We start from the raw sequence: 15,739 nt of genomic DNA, 5'->3' as shown, positions 1-15,739 counted from the left end.
TAGGTTTTTGTCTGTAACAATTAGTTATTACATTCAACAAGTTTGTAGTAAAACTTTACAATTAAAATAATCAGTTTCCATTGGGTTAAGCATGGCCGTGGCGGGTCAGGAACAACACAAACTGTGGCAGACCTGTGTTGTTGTTTCTAATATGTCGTGGTTGACGAGGTTGGAAGCTTAAAATCCTAGACCTGCCATGAAATGTTTGACTTGTGCCATGCCGTGTTGCCTTATAAACAGGTTGTGCTGATACATTTCTGGGCCGACACGGCCGGTTGGCCACCACTAAAATTAGGGGGTTAAGTGAGACATGGGTCATAAACTAGGAGGTCAAAAGAAAAGTAACCCACATTTATTAGGAACGTTTTATAGGTGCCCCCATTCTCCGAAAGGCGTATCTCCGTTAAAAGCACCTCTCAATGATAAGAAATTGTTAAAAGCGCCCCTTATGAAAAAAAGGCACTCTCATTTATTTTGCTCAAAATCATTAGACTCGAGACAGTTTAGTTACAAAATCGGCTCAAATACACCGATTTCAGAGGGAGTCAATTTCACCGAATTCAACTTTAGTATAACTTAGAGAAGCCCTTGGCATTTTTCTTCCCTAGCTAGGAAAGATATTAAAAATGATTGTTCATCGTTTGACCCTGAAGTGTGACCAGCTTCCTACGTGACTCATTTTGTTAGGGTAAATGTTATTTTCATGTTTTTTTGACTAAAAAGTCAATTTTGACATTTTAAGATTTCTCATTTGTTTTTGTTTTTTTATTTTTAGTTTGGTTTTTATGTTTCTTGACAATCTAACAACTCTTGTTGCAAATAAGAAGATAACCATCAGAGCCGTAAACAAGAGCCGAACCATCTTCAACAATCGTTGAAAATGGTGTTGCTACACCACCATAAGGTAATCCTCCTACTTTTGAGTATCAATGTGAATTGGAAACCGATGACCGTTTTTCTGACCGTCATGATTCCAAGATATTTGTTATAATATTATTTTAACAAGATTTGATCATAAACGATTATTGAGGTTTAAGGCTTCTTTGAGAAAACACGTAGCATAAATGACAATGTTTGAGAAAACACGTAAGCATAAATAACAATGTTTTCATCTATAGACCTTGAGCTTACTGGTAAATTTGATTGTTGTTGAAATGTTTTAAATGGAGAAACGAGAATTAGTCTTTGTTTTGAGAGGGAAGTGAGGAGATGAAAAATGATGTTTGGTGGTGGTTGTGGAGGGAGAGCACGTTAGATCTTGGAATAAAAAACACATTGAGGACCTCCTTACATAGAGAAAGGAAAGAAAAAGAGCACAAAATGATGAGGATGAAAAGCGAGGAGAGAAACATAAGAGACTAAAATAGAGATAGAGAAAGAAAAGGATAAAAAGACAATATCGAAAAGTTAAAATTACACAAAAGAGAGCCATCTCCCTTGACTTGGGGGGTGAATCTGGTCACAGGAGCCAAACAAGAAATAACCCTATTAAAAAACAAAGGAATAATTTTATTTTGGCCCCCTAAAGATGACCAACTAACTAAAATAGCTTCCTTAGATGACTAATTCACCAAAATGACCCCTTAAAGATGACTAACTTCCAATATAACCACCCCCTTTTGAGCTATTCCGTTAGTCGATTTCATTCAACTTTAACAGCTGACTCATTCTTTCAATGTTTACCCCTCCTTTCAAACATTTTCCCTATTTATCTTCGCTCTCTCTATCGTCTCAGAAGAGTTGCCGGCGACCGATCACCAGAAATATTTTTTTTTTTCTTCTTCTTCCCTCTTCTCCTTCCACTACCACTGTCGGATATCCGCCACTCCACCATCATCTTCACCTTTTGTTCTCTTTTCTCTCTTCTTTGTCCACTCTTTATCTTCTTTCTTTACTTCTTCACCATTTCTGGCGGTGAAGATTAGAACTTCACATTTTTATTTTTCTATATGCAATTTGAAGTAATATGCTAAACCATCTTAAGTATTCCAATGAGTACCTAAATAAACAAGGAATCAAGCAATACCATATCAAAATTGGGCTCTTCATCAACGTCCTAAAAAACCTAGCATAAGGATATGAAACCCCAACATTATTAATCAATACTCCAATATCCAACCCTTTAATTCGTTCCATAATCGACCCCTATAGTCTTGATATGATTATTTCCCAAATTTCTTCTAAATTTAATTCGAGACCTCTTTAACTTATTAGGATTTCTACCTACCAAGATCAAATTGAGACATTTTCTTGCCGATTGAAAGGCAAATCTTTCCTATGCCATTTGTCGATCCTTTTATCATTCTTACTAGATAGATCGATCTAGGAAAAGTAGCATAAACCCATTTGAGTAGCAATATAGAAGGTTTCAAGACAGAGATAAATCCCAGAGCTAATAGCACAATAACCCATGATGATTTTAGCTGCTTAAGAGTGCAACCCTCCATCTTTTTTGCGGATCTATTTTTATCTGAGAAGGTTAGAGATGGATCTGATAAATGGGTACCGTTGAGAAGGATATTTATAAGAAAACACAAGAAGGATCGATCTAGTGTGGGTTGTTCGAGTTACAAAAGATTTTTCTTTTTGATGGGTCGCCGCGAGGTGTCGTTCGACCGTCACTGGCCACCCTTCTCAGATGACGGTGAGAGAAAACATAAATAGGGTAAAATATTTGGATGGAGGAGTAAGTAGGGAAGGAATGAGTTGACTGTTAAAGTTGACTGAAATTGACTGACAAAATAGTTCAAAAGGGGAGCTATATTGGAAGCTGGTCATCTTTAGGGGGCATTTTACTGAGTTGGTAATGGAATTAACCCAAAAACAAACACCAAATCTGAGTAACAGCTTTTGTTTCCTCTTCTTTTTCTTTGTTAAAAAGCTTTCCTTCCTTCAACCTCCTCAAAACTAAAAAAGACCCCATCTCTCTGTGAGGTAAGATCTCTTCTAAACTCCCATCTTTTTTCATATCAGAGTTAGCGTTTTTCATTTGGATTTGTTTTAGTTCTTCGTTTTTGGCGGTTTATATACAAATTTTTATTCTACCCATGAAGATATACAACTTATTCTGAGGGTTTTGTGAATTTAAGGTTATTTATCTTGAAGGGTTTCATTATTCAAGCTTTGCCTACATGCTGTTCGATTGGTTGCCTGTGAGAGAAAACTCCCCAATTTAGGATTTTATGATTATTTGTGCAAACAGGGCCAAGGGTAATTGAAAGTTTGGATTTTGGTCAGATTTTTATAAGCTAATATGGAATCACCCATTTCTGAAATTTGGATTATTATAGGTACCAGCCAAATTTGGTGGTTATTCTTCACTGACACATGCTTAATTTGTTTGTTAAAGAAAGATCTTGTCATGAGAATTTGAGTATTAGTTGGTAATTTCATAGATTAGGTGAAGAACTTATTAGTTTGTAGCTGTATATTGTTGAAATTACACTTAAGATTGAGATTTGCAATCTTATTATATAGTTCTAGTTGCTTGGCTTTTTTTTTTTCTATTACCATATAAGTTTTAGGTACTTTGTCAGTATAGTTCGAACGTGGAGACCCATTTCAATTTCAATTCAAAGCTGTCACCTTAATTCCAACACTTTTTTTTTATTGTGTGTGGAAAATATTATTACAGTTAACTACTATGGTGATGTTGTGGGAAGTTGAACCCACGTCTCGGGTTTTAAACCTGTTTACACTTTTAACCTTTTAACAATTTACTTCTAAACATGTCTCAGCAATCAAGGCAAAAGTTTTGTCTTGTGTTTTGTTTGTTAATGTGATATAATGGGAGATGGCTGATAAATCTTTTACAGTTCTAGAAAAGAAATACGAATAGAAAGTTTATGTTATTCAAGTTTTGTATCTCATTGCCGCAATTTGCTATGTTGCAGGAGTATTAGAAGGTACTTGCAGCTTTGTAGAGTAATCTACCCTTCTCTTTTGAGAGAGGAATGAATTTCAGTTTGGTCTCATCTTCATCAGAAATTTCTTATTATGGATCTAAGAGTTTACAACACAAAAATGACAAAATGTCCCTATCAAAATCTTACATAAAGTTTGGTAGTTTCTGTAAGAAAATTAATACACGACTTTTGAATGGTAATACGGGAAAGTCAGGGGTTTCTCAACCATTGATGCCTCAACATGTACAAGAATCGTGCATGGGAGATAGTCATCGTGCGGATGCAACTAATCGGAAATTGAAATATGTCAGGACATTGTTGATCGACAATTATGATAGTTACACATACAACATATACCAAGAATTGTCTCTCACTAATGGGAGTAAGTTTGCTCGCTCTCTCTCTCTCACACACACACACACTCACACACACACACTCACACACACACACACTCCGTTCACTCTGTTTGTTATTCTTTTGCAGATGGACTGTGGTTATTTTGCAATGTTTCTTCATTTTTCTTGTTGATCCGTTCTATGAAATGATTTCCTAATTTGCTTATTTTTATTTTCAGTTCCTCCAGTTGTGGTGCATAATGATGAGCTAACATGGGAGTACCTCCACCATTACTTATATGAGGAGAAAGCTTTCGATAATATTGTCATATCTCCAGGACCTGGATCCCCAACTTGTCCAGCGGATATAGGTTACACTACTTCTAAATAGAATTCGTTTATAATTATGCTATAGCCATTCTGTGACACATTTTACTTATAACCACCAGAGTATGTAAATGCTATGGGGCAGGCTCTTTTGGAGCTACACTCCAGAACTCTTTTCAGAAGTATCATGGTTGAGTTACTTGATAGCTGAGGTGGTGATCTGTAACGATACCACATGACTCACTAGTCACCACCTCAGCATCTCTCAAGGGACAAGTTTCAGCCTAATAGTAATCAAATATGTGGTATAAAGCAAGGCATACCTTGGCCTTCACTATTTTAAAAAGTAAGTCTTCAATGACTTAAAAGTACCAAGTAAATTTGTAATGCTTAATTATGTGGTATAAAGCAAGGCATGCTACCCTTGCCCTCCTCTAAGTGACATTATTCATTTTAGCCCCAAATTAACTATGTGCTTGCCTATCCACCCTCAAACTAACAGATTTGGTTAAAATTTCGCTACTTTTTTCATGTTTGCCCCTTATAGCATTTATTTTAATTGTTAACAATAAAAATATACAATTACATCTTTTTTAATGCTTAGTTATGGTTAAAAAGTCTTGTTATGTATAATTGTTTTATATTCCTATCTTTTCCGTAAATTTACAAAAGTTTCCACATTGACCGAAATATTTCCATGGAACATTTCCATTTTTTGGTCGACCAACCCACCGAAACCGAAATTTCATTCCTTGGAAGTGTATGGGGGCAAAGTCTTAAAATACGTTTTTATGCCTCAAGGCGGTTTGCTCTCACAAGGCGAGGCGGTTCCTCGAGGCGCATTTGATGCTTAAAATACGAGAAAGAATCGCTAAAGACATTGACGTCAATCATGTAAAAACATAGCATAACAAGTTTTACTATTTACTACCATAGTATAAAGTCTGAAGTGTTGCCTCATAACTAAAAAATAACAGTGAAAAGTTTACTACCATAGCATAACAAGTCCCCTTAGCCTAAAATACATCTGTTTTTTTCGTGGCCTAAGCTACGTACGCCTCAAGGCACCTCCAGACCCGCCTCACCTCAAGGCGGACGCCTCATTCGTTTTTTCAAACATTTAATGGTATGTTTTACAGGTATATGTCTGCAGATACTGCTCGAGTGCAAAGATATTCCAATTTTGGGCGTTTGCCTTGGTCACCAGGTATTTTTTTTTTTTTTTTTGTTGAAACGGTCACCAGGTATTGTTCTTGTATTTAATTTGCAATCTCGTGTTTCTTTGATCGGTTTGAACCAAGTGGATGGTCGTCTTGTATCGTATCTGGCATTTATGAAAAAACCAATGTGATACCTAAGGAAGATAATGGTTGGAAGACGAAACAAAGAAGTTTTATATTTTTATTATGCACTAAATTAGAGAATTAAGTTATAGTATTACTGTAGTAGTAGTAGTAGTTTATTATTTTATGGAATTTGGAAAATAAAAAATCTTTACATTTACTTAGAATTAATCTAGAAGTGTCTTGGGCATCTATAAATACCCAAGTTTGTAATTTGGTTAAAGCAAGAAGTGAGAAAGAAAGTTAATAGAAGCAAAGAGTTTTAGTCATCTCCTTCTTCTCTTCTCCATTTTTATTTCCAACACTTTGATCGGTTGAACCAAGTGGATGATCGTCTTGTATGGTATTTGGCATTTATGAAAAACCAATGTGATACCTAAGGAACATGAGGAGTACAATGGCATTTGACCTTTAGGGCGGCTGCAAACATTAGGAGCAGACTTATTACGATAAACACTTGATTGCTTGGACATTGCGGACTTTTGACATGGAATGAGAGTTGTCAAATATATAAAATAACTTTGATGTAGCATGTAGGAAATGTAAGAGATGGGTGATATTGACACAGATAGGGGTATCAGTATCTGACACTAAACGACGTGTCACACATGTAGCGTGAAATCCCGGAGTCCATCAGGGTAGGTCCTTTACTTTTTGTTACATACACCATTTATTTTTTGGATTAACTTGTTATATAATATACAGAAGACGTTGGTTAACCTGGACTCCTGGAGTCATATTTTATGGTGTAACAGAGTAATGTTCGTGTATATACGATAGTTCAAGATGTTCTTACAATTTTACAAAGTCTTACATTGTATAAAGTGATTTTGAGTATCTGAGTATCTGAGGCGGTACAAAAATTACTAAGGAGTACCCGTGTTCCTAGTGTAAGAGCAACAAGAATGTTTGGCTGGTTGCACAATTCAACTATGTGCCGGCATTCGCTTTATAGTGTATTATTTATTGTATGTTTTTCCCTCTACTTTGCTGTCTTTGTCTTATTCCAAGATGATACTTGTTACTTAAAATTCTATGTAGTTATTCTTTAAAGATAATCAGGTTATCTTATCAGGTACTAAATCCTATTAACTGCGGCTAATAAAGATTGAGTTGCTTTCTCATTGTAACACAATGTATAGTTTCATAGAACGCTAATGCATTATAACTCAAGCACCTAAACTTTCAATAATGTTTTGATTGGTTGTATTGTGATTGCCTGCTTTTCATAGTTACCTTATGCATGTTTCATCTCGACAGGCTTTGGGATATGTGCACGGTGCTCGAATTATACATGCTCCTGAACCAGTCCATGGACGTTTGAGGTATATTCAGTTACCTCAAGGTCTATCAGTCATTTTCTACGTTGGTCATTTGTTTGATCGCTACTTTTGCAATATGGAAATTTTGTTACCCAGTAAATAACCATTAAAATTTTGTTGCCCTTTCTTTACTAATTTCTGACCCCTTCATTTTATTTGTAAAATATATAAGTCTTAGTTTTTAAGTAGCTGTTGTGCCATCTGTCTCGTATATGGTTAAGCATGTAACAGTCTCCAGCACAGTACCTATTAACATGTTCCTTATTACCTCCAGTGAAATTGAACACAATGGATGCAACCTGTTCCTTGATATTCCTTCTGGACGCAATTCGGGATTCAAGGTGAGCCGGTCTTCATATTCATAACAAAATCAGAACTTGTTCATGGATTACAATTTCCAATGCTACTCCGTAATTTAAGTAAAATTTTCAATTGTCTCAACTTTTGAACAGCGGGACGTTATATAGTTACTTTCATGACATCTCATATATATATATATATATATATATTTATTATCTGCTTTTCTGTTAGCAATAGTTTCATACGAATCTCATTGTCATGAATCATGATTACCCCGTCAAGGGATGTGTGGAGAGTACCATGAGGTTGGGAATTTAAAAGTGAAGTTCGAACCTGAGAATCTGAAACCTAGTTTTTCTTGTAAACATGAAGAGTCAAACAAAATTTACCATATTTTCTTCTTAAGGTTTGTGATACTCTTGAATGGTCTATGGATGGCTGTGGGGCTATAGGCACCACTAAAACCTGGATCAATACGTATAGATTTGTGAGCTCTAATTGATTGTGACTGCTTGCAGGTTGTTCGGTATCATTCCCTTGTAATAGATGCAAATTCACTCCCAAAGGAGCTTGTTCCTATAGCTTGGAGTTGTTCTGCTGATACACTTTCTTTTCTTGAGAATCAGAACTCCAAGGTCATCACCAGTTCTTTTGGAGGTCAGATAGATTATCTTTTCACTTTTGATTTTTTGTTTATCATTGTGCAACAAATATAAAGACAAAATTCTTACTCTTTAAAATGTTCAGATCGGACAGAGAAGTCAAATATCATAATGGGTATTATGCACTCCACCAGGCCACATTACGGTGTACAGGTATGTTGCCCTCTCTCTCTCTCTCTCTCGTATGTTGCCCTCTCTCTCTCTCTCTCTCTCTCTCTCTCTCTCTCTCTCTCTCTCTCTCTCTGCTCATTCTTTTGTTTCTTGTGGCCATTAGTTTCATCCTGAGAGTATCGCTACCTGTCACGGAAAGCAAATATTTCAAAACTTCAGAAAGATGACGGTTGACTATTGGTTAGGGTCATCTGCAGTTCAAGATAGAGAGGTCCATGATAGTGGTAACCTTTTTATGGATGATTTATTTTTACTATCATTTGATGGAACCTTAAAATTTCAGCTCCATATTATCTGACCGTAAAACATCCTTATATCCAAGACCATCTTGGATATCCGTCAGTTAACTCAAAATTTTTGTACCCACCTTACCTACCGGAGGTGGTGCTGCATTAAGTCTACAATCTACCTTTTGGACACCCTAAGTGTCCACTATTTTTCAGTTAAAGCATGATATTTGAACATTTAATTACTATAGTTGGTTCTTCTGCGTTTCTGTTAAATAAAACCCTGGTTAGCATGGACGCAGATGCAGTTGCCTCGTGCAAGTAGCCTAGTCAGTGAACTATCAAAAAGTAGGCTAATATTCAATAATGTGGGTAGCGGAATGATCCTAAGCAAGTACAAGTCCATGATGCTTGCGAGTGAAGGCATTGATGCTAGATTCTTGAAGTTAAGATGGAAGAAGTTGGATCGCCTTGCTAATAAAGTTGGTGGAGCGAGGAACATATTCTGTAACTTGTTTGGAGATGGAGAAGCTGAAAACACCTTTTGGTTGGACAGTTCTTCAGTGGAGAAGGTAATTATTAATAAATTTAGGCACAGATTCATAAGGGCATGGAAAGTTGGTTGATCTTGTGGAAATTGTTTCTGGATCCAAAAAATTTCAGTTAGAAGTATTAACAGAAGATGTATTCCCATGTGGCGTTGCTATTTATACATAAAATTTATAGATTGTTATTTAACTAGCCAAACTACATCATGAAGCCTACAAAAATCATGAAGCCTACAAAGACTATGAGTTGGTTTTATGGTTTAATCATAAATTGGATTTTCATTTTTACGTGAAGGAAGAATTGTCTAGGTCCTCTAGGAGTTAGTGCAAACGAGAAATTTGATATGTTACGCTATCACCTTTTAATGATTCTATCCCGTGATGAAGCTACCCTTACATTAAATTTCACACAAATTATGTTGTTTAATCCTGATTGTTGATGAAATCATTGTTCTTAACTTGTGGTTAGCAAAAGAATATTTATAGTTAACTAAGCGTTCTTTTTTGTGTTTCAGAGAAGGGCACGCTTTTCATTTATGGGAGGTAAAGGTGGAAAGCTATGGAGGCAAATCACATTTAGGCTGTCCAGAAAGAGGTTATTCATTAAATAAGCATATGTTGTAGCACTTCTCTTATAATACATTTTGCTTAATCCACTTAGGCCTTTTGCCTTCATGATTGCTGTAACTTCTTATGCCTCATATGTTTCAAGCCCTCTGATGGAACTTATGTTTAATTAGTCAGCCAAACCCATTTAGATGGACAGGAACGAAAAAAGATCATGCCATTCGATGGTCTGAACTTGTTTATCTGCTAGCTACATTTAGATTGTTAAGGACAGTGTTTGCGCTGGGCTATTTAATGAGCCACATTTAGCGATAGTCCGCAAGGCTGTATAGTAAGGAAATGAAGATGTCGTTTTGCTTACTTTACATACTTATAGTGCTTCAACATTTGAGCTGTTAGATTGTTATAACATTTTCATTTAATCATTAATTATTTACTCATTACAGTGAAATGGTTGCTGAATCTGGAGGTTACTTATCAATTGAAGATGCACAGGGTGGTTCCTCCGAAAGCATATATCTGGAAGATGGGTTTCTGAACTTTTTGGACAAGGTACTTGATTTTTATACTCCATTGAAGTACTTTCAATCTATTAAACTGACGTTCGAGGAGGTTGACTGCCTTGTTCTGATTCGTAGTTCTTTTGACTTATCACTTTTGTAGGAGCTCCAATCATTTCGTTATGAAAAGGAAGATTATGAGGAGTTGCCTTTTGACTTTTGTGGTGGATATGTTGGTTTTATGGGGTATGTAGTTAATTTTCTAAGTGTTTTTTTTTTCGAAAGTAGATCCATAAATCAATAAAAACCATCCATCCGTACAGAACACGGTGGAGGATAAAACGTGTACAAAGTCAATAAAATTACACTTAATTGAAATTAAGCAAGGACCAAACTTGCTAAGTTGTCAATACATCTAAAAGACTGAAAGTATAAGTTTTGCATTTACATTATCACCTCACACTTCGATTTCACATTTAAAATATTGTTTTGACAAGGCAAAATAAATGTTACCGGGAGCGCAGTTTGCTCCCGTACGTGGTATGGGTACATGTACTAGGTACGCTACGCCACGAGTATCCGGTACGCTAGGGGCATACCTCTTTGGTATGCTTTTTTCGGTTCCGGTATGCTTTGGGCTATTGTCCTAGACAATATACAGTCTCTATGTTGCATATATAATTGGCACACATACTCCTAGACATTCTATCTCTATAAAACTTAAAGTTTACTAGTTAACTACTCGACTAGATGAGCTTATAGATTCGGACAAAGACATTAGGTTAATCAAAACTAAAAATTCGGTACGCCAAAATTTTGCCTAAAATGGTGAGGAAGAATTGGTACAAGGTATGCAAGGGGAGGTAAAGTATTCGGTAACATTGGGCAAATTTTGTTAAAACGCCCAAAGGAAAACCCACAGCAGACTACCATCAAACTGGGATTTACAAAGCAGCACTCATGCTAGAAACATATCCCTGTAGACGCCAAAATATGATAAATAAAGAGTTCTAATTCCTAAATCTAGATGCCCAAATATTGATAGTTAATTTGATTTCTGAAGAGATCCCATCTGCTGACGCTGCCTGCCTCCAAAGATTCCGGAATTCCGTTGCTTCCACGGAAAAAAGTGAATAAATATAACTCTCACAATCACATCATGTCAAAAATGGATAACGGGCGTATGATCCAAATTTTAGCGAATACGAACACAATGAACCTAAAACAGTCTAGAGGATTGAACCGAGCGTCCTTTATTGTCCTTGCTGAAAGTATTTTCTCAAGATTATATTTTGCAAATTCTTACCCAATTTCCATGAGCAGGTATGGTCTAAAAGAAGAATGTGGGATGTCACCTAACCTTCACATCTCGAGAACACCTGATGCTTGTTTCTTCTTTGTCGATAATATGGTTGTGATTGATCATCGTTATGATGATGTATATATTCTCTCATTAGACGACAATTGTCATCATCAGAGCTCATGGTTGGATGATACAGAGAAGAGACTTCAACTTATGAAAACATCGGGTCCTGAAAAGTTTGAGGAGAAGAAGTCACACTCAGCTGCACCATCTCCATTAAACACACCTTTTCATACAGAGAAATCAAGAAATCAGTACATGAACGATGTCGAGAAATGTCTAAAATTCATCAAAGATGGAGAAAGTTATGAGTTATGTCTCACAACTCAGATGAGAAAGAGAACGGAAAATATCGACTCTCTTGGACTCTACCTTAATCTGAGAGAGAAAAATCCTGCACCATATGCTGCATGGCTAAATTTTTCCAAGGAGAATCTATCTATTTGTTGTTCTTCCCCTGAGAGGTTCCTACAGTTGGATAGAAGTGGTGCATTGGAAGCAAAGCCCATTAAGGGAACCATCTCTCGTGGTTCATCACCTGTTGAAGATGAACATCTAAAGTCGCAATTGCAGCACAGGTAAAATATTTGGATTTTCATTTAGCTATATCTACCATGGGAAGTGGGAACTGCAATATAAATGAACCGCATCGGATCATAAATTTGTCCAATCTTAAATGGGACGGTTAAATTTTTTTTTTGAGAAATTGCAAAATCTTAGTAAAGCTGCCACCATTTACCATATATGCGTAGGGATGGCCAGTGGGCACCAAAATCTGCCTGGCCTGAGCCTCCCCCCCCCCCCCCCCCCCCCCCCCCCCCCGATAGGCCTAATATCCAACAGAATGCTTTGCCCATGCAACCTGACCAGATGATTAAACTGCCTGTGGGTGCTTGTTCCGTTTCACACCCCTTAATATAGTGAGAGGCTCTCTCTTAACGCCTTATGTCGTAGCTTGGAATGTTATGTTGTTTTACTTAGAGGCAGGTTGTGTTTGTTTTTTTAATTTTTCAGATCTGAAATTTGAATTGGGATCAATTCAGATTTCAGATATTTGTTTTTTTTAAGTAAATCTGAAATGTTGTCTGAATTGAGTCATCGTCTGAACAGCAGCCCACCAGATGACAAAACTATAGTGAGAGGCTCTCTCTTAAGGCATTATGTCGTAGCTTGGAATGTTATATTGTTTACTTAGAGGAGTCTAGAGCGAATTCTAGTTATGAATTTATCTATGATTAGTTCAAGTAAACCTCAGTTGACGCTTCTGCCAATGAGTTCACATCATGATATCATCTGATAATAGCATCCCACTTTGAAATGGAAGCCAAGAAATTGACCCCTGTTACATTTTCTGCTTTGATGATTGCATGACAAAACTTCCTTTATACCGATGATTTTGATTCTCTTTCTCAATATCACTTTTTTATTTTTTCTTTCAACAGCGAGAAGGACCAATCCGAGAATCTCATGATTGTTGATCTATTAAGAAATGACCTTGGCCGTGTCTGTGAACCTGGCTCAGTTAAGGTGCCCCATCTGATGGAAGTTGAGTCATATGCAACCGTTCACACTATGGTGAGTACGATTCGAGGAAAGAAATGTTCAAATTTAAGCCCAGTAGATTGCATTAAAGCTGCTTTTCCAGGTGGTTCAATGACTGGAGCACCAAAATTGAGATCTGTCGAAATTCTCGACTCTCTTGAGAATTGTGCCAGAGGTGTTTATTCAGGATCAATAGGTTTCTTCTCTTATAACCAGACATTTGATTTGAATATAGTCATTAGAACAGTTGTTATTCATGAAGGTGAAGCTTCTGTTGGAGCAGGAGGAGCCATTGTTGCTCTCTCAAAACCGGAAGAGGAGTACGAAGAAATGGTTTTGAAAACAAAGGCTCCTGTGAAGACAGTGATGGAATTTCAGAGCAAAATTAATTCAGATAACTAGGCAATAAACGATGTTATGTTGTTTTGATTATTTCCTGTTATATTTTTATGGTTTTCCCTTGTCGGGATTCTGCCATTGTAACATTAGGGATCGGAAATGATCCAATAACTACAATTTTCGTAGTTATAAAATTATACTATACGTACTATAGACTTATGTTTCAATATAGGAATCAAAGGAGAAATAATGTGTTGAATGATAAGAGTGTGTGTCTGTATCCTGCTGGTAGTGAACTTCTTGGTTCAGGATAAGCGAGTAATTGGGCTCGAGGTTCAATTGGCCAGGCGTGACCTCGAGTCTGTTGAGTGAGTTGGCTAAAATCTAGGTAATGGAGTTCTAGGAGGTGTTCCTCAAATTACAGTTCAGAAGATTGACTTCCCTGTGACATTTGCATTGCTTGTACCAAAACCTTTTCCTTGTGCTTAGTCTCTTCGATAACAAAACCTGGTATCTATTGGGCTTGGACCTTGGTGGCAAAAACAAAGATTAACAGGTAACTGCGTAAGCTCAAGTAGGAAATTCGAGACAACACTTGGTTGTCCAAGTGGTTGATAGTGGTAGACGTAAACTCCAAAACTCGGAGGTCTCAAATGCGATTTCTAGAAGAGGTGGAATGGAATCCATGGTTATTGAAACTGAGTCATAGAAGGTGTAAATAATAAACCTGTTGGGCTTTAGGCCCCTTTGATAAGTGGTTTAATTTAGACGATTATGATGTATCATTTCTATGTATTTTCTAGCGTTGATGTAGTCAATTTCCCAAAAAGGATCTCGACATACAAGGATGCTAAATTTTACAATCTATAATGAATGGGATATAGAAATTGAAACAATTATTTTAGGTTGTTCAACCGGAGTACGACAAATTATATCCATAAAGAAAGCTATTAGGTCTATGAATATTATTCTCTACAATTGTGAATTATATCCATAAAGAAAGCTATTAGGTCTATGAATATTATTCTCTACAATTGTGAGATTGAACAGTTACAATTGGAAAGATGTGTTGGCGGAATGCAAATCAATTTTAGGTGTCGTTTGGCAACCAAAAGTAGAAGTACTTTTGCTTGTAGTAGAAGTTCTTTTGCTTTATAAAAGTAAAAAAAAAATTAAAAGTATATTTGGCAAAAATGTTACTTATAAGTAAAAAAGTCAAAGAGTTAGTTTGGTAATTCAATTTACTTTTGATAATTTTATTTTTCTTTCTCATAGAGATACTTGATTTTAATTTGAATTTATTTATGATTTCCACGATTAGTCTTATATACGAAGTAGTGGTGATATTGGTAGTAGTAGTGGTGCCATGAAGGTATAGTTATGGGTTGTGGTGGTGGTTGAGGTTTGATGGTAGTGGTGGTAGAGAGGTATGATGGTGGCAGCGGTGGTGGTGGAGGTATGATGGTGGCGATGGTGGTGGAAGTATGGTGGTGGTGGAAGTACGGTAGTGGTGATGGTGAAAATACGGTGGTGGTGGTGGATAAAGTATTGAGTAATAGTGACGGAGTTATGGTGGTGGTGGTATGGTGATGGTGGTAAATGTGGTGGATAAGATATGTAGGTGGTACTGATGGAGGTATGGTGGTGGTGGTGGTGAAGGTACCGTGGTGGTGGTGACAGTATGGTGGTGGTGGCGGTGGCAGTGAAGGTACGATGGTGGTGGTGGTGGATAAGGTATGTGAGTAATAGTGACGGAGTTATGGTGGTGGTGGTATGGTGATGGTGGTAAATGTGGTGGATAAGATATGTAGGTGGTACTGATGGAGGTATGGTGGTGGTGGTGGTGGTGAAGGTACCGTGGTGGTGGTGATAGTATGGTGGTGGTGGCGGTGGCAGCGAAGGTACGATGGTGGTGGTGGTGAAGGTACCGTGGTGGTGGTGAAGGAACGGTGATAGTGGTGGTGAAGGTACGGTGATAGTGGTGGTGGAGCTACGAGGTGGTTGTTGTCGAGGTGTGGTGGTGGTGGTGGTACGAAGGTGGTGGTTAAGGTGTGGTGGTGCTAGTTGAGGTAGGGTGGTGGGGGAGGTGCAATGCTTGTTGTGGTGGTGGTGAGGGTAGAATGGTATGGTAGAAGTTTAGTTGTGGTAGTGGAGCCGAGATAAACAAAAAAAAATTCGTCAAGTAAAATTCATGCATGTCCCAAAAAAAAGTTACTTTACTTTGAAGTCAAAAGTTAAAAATTTGAACTTAAAAAAAAAAGTCAAATTTTAACTTAAATAAAGTCGAT

At 37.0% G+C, this 15,739-nt stretch overlaps 1 protein-coding gene across 2 annotated transcripts; it reads left to right on the top strand.

Annotated features, from left to right (window-relative positions):
- The first annotated feature begins 2,555 nt into the window (after positions 1-2,555).
- Positions 2,556-13,713, top strand: EMB1997 (para-aminobenzoate (PABA) synthase family protein). 2 transcript variants are annotated; one of them, XM_086664209.1, is made up of 15 exons: positions 2,556-2,934; positions 3,894-4,287; positions 4,480-4,611; positions 5,707-5,774; positions 7,171-7,235; positions 7,507-7,573; positions 8,051-8,189; positions 8,280-8,347; positions 8,469-8,576; positions 8,895-9,164; positions 9,656-9,735; positions 10,154-10,259; positions 10,371-10,453; positions 11,531-12,148; positions 13,013-13,713. In XM_086664209.1, the coding sequence occupies exons 2-15, from the start codon at positions 3,954-3,956 to the stop codon at positions 13,512-13,514; spliced, it is 2,640 nt and encodes an 879-aa protein (XP_086520335.1). In that variant the 5' UTR covers positions 2,556-2,934; positions 3,894-3,953; the 3' UTR covers positions 13,515-13,713. The 2 variants fall into 2 exon arrangements, with proteins under 2 accessions (XP_086520335.1, XP_086520334.1); XM_086664208.1 differs by having other exon boundaries at positions 8,469-8,589; positions 8,884-9,164.
- The last annotated feature ends 2,026 nt before the right edge of the window (positions 13,714-15,739 follow it).

Source organism: Eschscholzia californica, unplaced genomic scaffold, assembly GCF_041429995.1.
Source record: "Eschscholzia californica isolate CP2 unplaced genomic scaffold, dmEscCali1.0.p SCAF_2, whole genome shotgun sequence".
Lineage (NCBI taxonomy): Eukaryota > Viridiplantae > Streptophyta > Magnoliopsida > Ranunculales > Papaveraceae > Eschscholzia > Eschscholzia californica.
Note: the sequence above shows the minus strand (reverse complement) of the source record. Positions and strands in the feature narration are given on the sequence as shown.

What these genes read in the sequence shown, in the direction of transcription:
- EMB1997 (XM_086664208.1), top strand. Translation starts at nt 3,954, where the DNA reads ATGAATTTCAGTTTGGTCTCATCTTCATCAGAAATTTCTTATTATGGA. An exon ending in ATTGTCTCTCACTAATGGGA is followed by an intron (nt 4,288 to 4,479) that starts GTAAGTTTGCTC and finishes TTTTATTTTCAG; the next exon opens with TTCCTCCAGTTGTGGTGCAT. An exon ending in TAGAGAGGTCCATGATAGTG is followed by an intron (nt 8,590 to 8,883) that starts GTAACCTTTTTA and finishes AACCCTGGTTAG; the next exon opens with CATGGACGCAGATGCAGTTG.